Here is a 6,992-nt window from a genome sequence, read left to right on the forward strand (position 1 = left end):
GAGCCAACCTTTTGGCTAGCTCATGAAGATTTGCTTCTAGACTTCCTTCTACAACATTTACAAGTGTAGCAAGGATCTAGAAGGGGAGGAATGAGATCCATATTCAATCTTTATTTTGTCCTTCCCATATCACCAACAATGACTAGTTTCATCTTTTGGAGTTTGGCCCTTTTTGAAGTGGAAGCATCTTAATCACAAGAACCTTTGTCTCCATTCAACTTGGCATCTTTAATTTGTGGTCTTACCCCAGGTGGTCCTCTACTTGTTGGTTGCAGTGGCTTGTAGTAGGAGAAGTCTTTGAGAAAATGCTCAATATTGCACTCCAAACACCCTCTCTCTAAGGGAGTAGGTTTGAGCGTTGTCAAAGCATCCTTGTAGGCTCAGTTATAGGGCACTTAGTCTTTGTGATGCTGCAGGATGACTCTCCTAGTCAATGAGTTTGTCCTTACCTCGGGTCGGGTGCCACAATACTCATCAGAGAAGTGTATTCCTCATATGCAACCATTGTTGTGTAACCAAGAGCGTGTAACATGGAGGTGTAACAAAATACTTACAAGTGAGTTTTCCACAAATGACTCATGTAAGTGTATTCAAGAGTAAAGGTTTCAGATGCACTTACCTTTTGTGCTCCCACTTTATGGACTAAAGTGACTCTCGATGGAGCAGGTTGAGGTGATAACACAGGTGGAACCATTTTAGCAGTTCTAGCCCATCCTCTTGTGATTGCTAGACTTAGAGTGACAACTAGTGGTGTTGCTAAAACAAGAGACCTATCAGGAGCAAGCAAAGTTGCGCTTCTATTGTGCCCAATTAACTCTCAGAGCTAGGTTGAACCTATCGCGAGAGAGCTGGGTTGAACCTATAGCGATGGTTAGACTTGTCGTGATTTCCCATTCGAACTCAGTAGCCACACCCAAGATTCGATCTTGGTTTTAGGCGTAAACACTGTGCGCTCCAAACCGTCTCTTAGGAGTGATCTTAAATTCATTATGGGTTCGACCTTGCATCCAACCATTATCCGGCTACCCTATCACAGTCTACTTCCCGGGCCTCTGAAAGGAGTATATCCCACTCTTTTGGTCGACTGGGCGACTGATAGAGCACGTTTTGGGGGGGTCCACTTCTGAAAATGGGCAAGAAGCAACAGCCTTGGATGGGGATGACAAAGCAGCTGCCATGGAGTCCTCTTGAAGGGGTGAAGACCAGAGGAATTCGACACTCGCCGAAGTAGTAGCAACCCACAAAAACTACTGGGCAGGTGGAGAGCGAGGATATGCAAGAGAGAGGCGACAAGATGGCAGGGAGCTCCAACTTGCCTTTTGGATTAGTGCATGTTTACATATATTTTAACTAACTTTTCCATCTCACTCATCTATTCATCTTTTCCGTTTCGCTCATCTCTTTGATGTATTTCTCTTCTGCTCGTATTCTGCATTTCACTCTTTCAGCTCATCCTCCTCATTTCACTCACTGAGCCATTTAACTATAAGTTAAAATAATACAGAATGGAAAATTCAGCACTGGGCCACGATGCAAAACAAACACAATGCTGAGCACCAGAAACCAGAACCACAAAGTGTGTATTGCATTGAAGAAAGCACCCTGTATATTACAAAACAAAGGCAAACTGTATGTTGCATTCAGGAAAGCAGAGTATATATATTCCTTTTATTCACAGGTTCATAACCTTCACACCTAGGCAGAAAGAGAGATTCCACACTTCAGCGTTTCAAACTTAACAGAATGTAACATCTTTGGGAACGACTCTGCATGGAGACAGCAGCACAAAATCATCACCATTCTGTATTGCTTCTCTGTATTGGTCAGTTTTGTCACACATAGAGCGATAGTTTGCTGCATACTCTTCACTTGGTACTACAGGATTCGCTGAACAGCCAGTTCATGCACGTTCGGGAGTGTGAGCATGCTGATGTTGATGTCGTATAGCCCCTCCGTCAAACCTCCGTCTGTCCTCCTCAAACTGAGGGTAATACCTAAGAGTTGGAATACTGAGAAGAAAATATCATCCAAGTTGTGAGCCTCTGCTATGTGTGGCATCCTCATGACTTTCCAAATCGCGTTTGCACGCTTCCTGTCCATGCCCTGTCCGGCTTTCGGAATGACCCACGAAGCAGCTGGATAATATTCTCCTATTTGTAATATCCTCAGTAAAGTTGAATCGAGATCTGTGGCCAAGTTATTCACAATGTAATTGTCCATATACACATAACATCTATCAAAAGGATTCAGCACTGTCAAGCACACCTTGTTTTTCAAATCCGCTTGTCCATACAAAGTATAAACTTGACGACCCTCATTCAACTCTTCAGCTGTAATGTTATGTGCAAAGAACTTAAAGTTTGCAAATCTTTCATACAATACCCCAACATACCTTGAAAAGTGTGCATACGAACTTGTTTCAAACCGCGGCACATAACCAAACCACCTGGCGGTTTCTCCATATGCCCACCCATACATCTTTTAATCATTTTACCAACTGATATGAGAGACGGAGCCATAACCCTCACCACCATTTGGAAATGCAAATGATTCAGTGTGCCCCCTTTTTCAAGGGAAAATAATCCTTTCATGCATTCATTATGGACAAACTCTTTGATTGGCCTACAAAAAGAAAGGTCAATATCAGCACTGCCAACTCCAATAGTCACAAAGACTTCTAGCATCTTTTCTCTTTTCTCACCAGCCAATCTTGGACATGTTGGTGTCGAAGGAGTATTATCTTGTACTGTACACTCTGAAAATCTGGTTTCATTTCTTGACGACCCCAAGTATAATCTTGTACTGTATGCTCTGAAAATCTGGTTTCATTTCTTGACAACCCCTCAAAAACGAGAGCACATGAGCCTTTGTAGAAGTGCATCCACTTAGTGGCTCCCCATCTCACTGGTGAGGCAGTCACTTGGTGGCAGCATTGGTCTAGTATTCATACAGACCAGGCCGCAGGTGTCACAGGCTATGACTGGGACATCTTTGTCCATGACCTGAAGACCAGATTTCTCCCGCCCCAGTACATGACCGGTCTGAAAGACGAGTTCTATGGACTCAGACAGAACGGATCCCCAGTGCTTCAGCTTTCCGGTAAGGTTATTACTTTAGCACAGCAGTTAGGGTTATTTGAGCAGGCTAAGATGGAGCAATTCATTCGTGGATTGGACTCTAACATTCGGTTCACAGTTCGTAACTTTGAACCAAGTACATATGACCGGGCTTTGACTCTCGCTCAGAATGAAGAAATGAAGATGAACGGAGGCAAGCCCAAGCAGTCATCTCAGTCCAGTACCAAACCCCAACAGGGGAAGGGTAATTCGTCTTCTAAAGACACTAAGACAGACAACAGTCCTAGCTCTAGTTCACGGGGTAAGGAATCCAAGCCCAAGAAGACCCCTGAGGAAAAGGCTCAAACAGGCATCACTCGAGGCTATCTTCCTCCAGAGGAGCAAAGACGGTATCAGTCAGAAAACAGATGTTTTTTCTGTCATACCATTGGGCATGGTAAGAAGGATTGTCCAAAAAGACAAGCGGAGCAAGCCTCCAAAGAGCCTTCTGCCACAGTTGCCGCAGTATCCCCCGCTCCTCCAGACCTGCCTCCTACCACCAATGCGGTTCAGATCTTACCTTCTATGCATTCCATGCCATCCGTGGTACTTGATGCTAAGCAAGAGGGTGAGGCAACAACCACACAGAAAAGCTTAATCCAAGCTTATGACTCTGCCAAGGGCCGACAGTTCATAATCCTTTTTGACATGGACAATTTTGAGGACGCCATCTCTCCCCAGTTGGCTACCAACATGAGCTATACCTCACCCACATCTCTCAGAAGGCACAGTAGTTTTCTTTTCAAGTTCAAAAGGCCTCCTTCCACCAGCGAGAATTCATTGTCTCTCCTCTTTTGGGATGTGACATGATCTTAGGAATCCAGTGGTTTCGTCATTATGAACCTATTCCCAATTGGGGGCAGGACACCTTTATTATCTCTAAAGGTTTTCTTGAGCCTGTCATGATTCGGGGGGATAGGAGCATTCTTGGCGTTTCTATGATTTCTCATCTCCAAGCCCGACGAGCTGTGTGCAAGGGAGCAGAAGGAGCATTAATTTATGCTCAAACAGCTTCTATCTCATCGATAACCGCTATCTCATCTTCTTCAGTCCCTCAGTTAGCAGATCTTCTTTCTCATTCAGACATTTTTAAGGATGATCTTCCACCCAGTATCCCAGATTTAGCAGAACCTCCTGGCGAGTTTCCCTCTTGTCTTTCCAAGACTTTCACGGGCAAGCTAGAATAGCAGTCAGTTCTCAAACATTTGAAACATATTCCTTATGGACACATTTTCACAGTCACCACAGACCACCAAGCACTTAAGTGGCTCCCGACGATGCCAAGTGCCCAGTGGAGTGCTCAGCACACTAGACAGGGTCAGCTCTTCCCACAAGTTGGAGGAATGATTAAGTACATCCCTGGTCAGCATAACCCACTAGCAGATGTTCTTAGTAGAAAGACCAACATCCCGACCAGTCACGAGTCTACCATTCTCAACATCTCTGGAAAAGACTTAGAAGATCGGTATGTCGATTCCGCAGAGTTTGGTACTCAACCCAGTTTGGCCCTCAATTTTGAGCCTGGCCATCATTCAGTTCACAGACAGGCATGTAAGTTTAGACGAGATATCCACTTCAAGGAAGGGGATTGGGTCTCTCAGTGCATCATGAAACAAAGATTGAAACAAGTGGGCAAACATTGTCCCAAGCTTTCATTCCGTAGTTTTGGCCCTTTTCCAATAGTCAAAAAGTTAAGTGATGTCTCCATGAAGTTAAAGTTGCCTACCAGTTGGACAATGCATGATGTTTTCCACGTTTCTTGGCTAAAACCATATGTTGGTCCAGAAGTGTTTGATGTTTCAGATGAACAGCAGCCAGACGTGGTAGACGAAGCAGAAGTTATTGAGCCTGAGCAGATCCTTCTTCATCGATGGAAGCATGGTTCCGGTCGACGGATACGTCAGTTCTATACGAAATTCCGAGATCGAGGCACCCACGAAGCCGTATGGCTCGACGAGGAGTTCTTCTAGGAGTACCTCCAGTTGTTGACGAACTACTTGGAAGCCATGAACCTGCCACCAAGCTAAGCAGGAGGAAATGTCACATGCACTCTGCACTCAGTGCATGGTGACAAATTGGCTCATCATCAGCAGTGCAACATTTGTACAGTATTAGAACCCAGTAGGATAATATTTGTCGTACGCCGTGACCCCATTGTACATCCTCAGTCCAAGATAAGTCAGGCACGAGCTACGTAGGTCATTCCTCAGCCTTCGCAGGTCAGTCAGTCAGTCAAGTCCCTTAACCCACTTGGAGAGAATCATTCATGCATGTAGAGTCAGTAGAAGCCTTAGGGTTTGCATCAGAAAGCACTCTGCATCCTGCATAATATGCATTCATATGCCTGTGCATCATTTAGAACATCCCAGAAGCCTTAGGGAATTTACTAGGATTTATCTGGTATTTTTTTCATATTTTATAGTATTTATTTAGCATTTATTGTCATTTATAAATATAAACTTTATTAAATGACCAGCCAACTTGACCAACCTCTAGTTAGTATAAATAGGCTTGCATAGGGCTTAGTTTCTCATTCAGTCTTCAGTGTGCTAAGAGCTTTCCTCCTCAGCCCTAGGAGTTCCCTTGCCTTCAACACTAGACTAGTCTCATCCAGCCCTTGGAGTGCTTGAGTTTGCTTCAGCCAACCTTGGTTCTCCACCGCATGCATCTTCAGCAGTCCCTACAGCCATAAGCACATCAGATCAGCCCTAAATCAGCATAAGACACCTGCGTTTTCTGCATGTGAACAGTCGCCTGCATTCAGCATCTATTCAGGCCAGCATTCAGCTTGTGTTTTCTGTCCAGCATCAGCATTCAGCCTGCATTTCAGTCCAGCATCATCCCTACAGGTCTGCGTTTCAGTCTACAGCAGTTCTCAGCCCTGAATCATCAGTTTACATCAGTATCCAGCCTTCAGTCATCATTCAGTCATACACCAGCCCTCTGGTGAAGGTAACACATCATTCATAAGCATTTACAGCATTCTAACATAGCTTAGAACAGTCCATCTTCTTTTCTCAGCCTCAGGTGTGCATACCTTCCTCATGCCCTTGGGAAGAGTGCATAGGCTCGAGATCAGTTCATCGAGGTGTTTCTATAGCCGTGTACAGTTCAGCCAAGCTTCCGATCCTCCGAGATCTTGTGTTTGGCTTATCTACAGTCCACAGTCATTCTCTCTAAAGAAATAAAGCAAATACTATCTCGTTATCGGGATAGGGGGCCCTTCAGTGGGTAATTCGGGACCCAATCTGGTGTACAATTCTCATATATCTCTCTCTCATCTCTTTAAAGTTTGAAGTATTAAATGGATTGCTAAACTCACAAAACTCAAGATACATAAGACGGTGTGTGCAGGGGGGGTCGGCCAGCATCAAGAAGGTCCACGACCTGTGCAAAACAGTCGGCCACCTTCAGTGTATCCACAGATGCAGTTGGCCAAGTTCAAGGTCCTCCGGCCACTACAAGACTGCCTCCCATGCCACAGAAAAATAGGAACAATGGGGAAAAAATACCGGGAGTGAGGAAAAATGAGAAAACACCTACAAGGGCAGGCACACCCACAACAAAGGCCCTGGTGTCAACATAAAGACACGAGATGACTTCTAACACCCCCTCTCAGCTCCTGGCTGTGAACCAACCACAGGGAGCTGGGGTGCCGCCTGAGCAAATCCTGAGATAGCGACTTCGTGAAGAGGTCCACTGTACTGTCCTCCGTCGAATAGAACTCTAGCAAGATGTCATCAGCAACGATCTGTTCACGAACAAAGTGCCTCTGGATGACCATGGGTTCCTCCAATGGAAGCCCAATCCTGCAATGCAACCTATGCAGCCGCACCACCTCACAAGCAGCATCACAAGCAGCCCAATACTCTGCCT

At 45.1% G+C, this 6,992-nt stretch overlaps 1 protein-coding gene across 1 annotated transcript; it reads right to left on the bottom strand.

The window, feature by feature from the left end:
* Nucleotides 1-1,550: 1,550 nt before the first annotated feature.
* On the bottom strand, nt 1,551-2,881 carry LOC147628801 (uncharacterized). The gene is made up of 3 exons (XM_086811956.1): nt 2,702-2,881; nt 2,393-2,622; nt 1,551-2,186 (listed from the first exon to the last, which is right to left on the bottom strand). Exons 1-3 carry the CDS (start codon nt 2,716-2,718, stop codon nt 1,876-1,878), a joined length of 558 nt encoding a protein of 185 aa, XP_086668082.1. The 5' UTR covers nt 2,719-2,881; the 3' UTR covers nt 1,551-1,875.
* Between the last annotated feature and the right edge of the window lie 4,111 nt (nt 2,882-6,992).

Source organism: Cibotium barometz, chromosome 18 (genome assembly GCF_041138505.1).
Source record: "Cibotium barometz isolate CiBa-2024 chromosome 18, ASM4113850v1, whole genome shotgun sequence".
Classification (NCBI taxonomy): Eukaryota; Viridiplantae; Streptophyta; class Polypodiopsida; order Cyatheales; family Cibotiaceae; genus Cibotium; species Cibotium barometz.

Bases quoted from the DNA above. Each gene is read 5' to 3' on its own strand.
- LOC147628801 (XM_086811956.1), bottom strand. The intron at 2,187-2,392 runs GTATGTTGGGGT...ACTTGGCCACAG, and splicing joins TCGTATGCACACTTTTCAAG to ATCTCGATTCAACTTTACTG.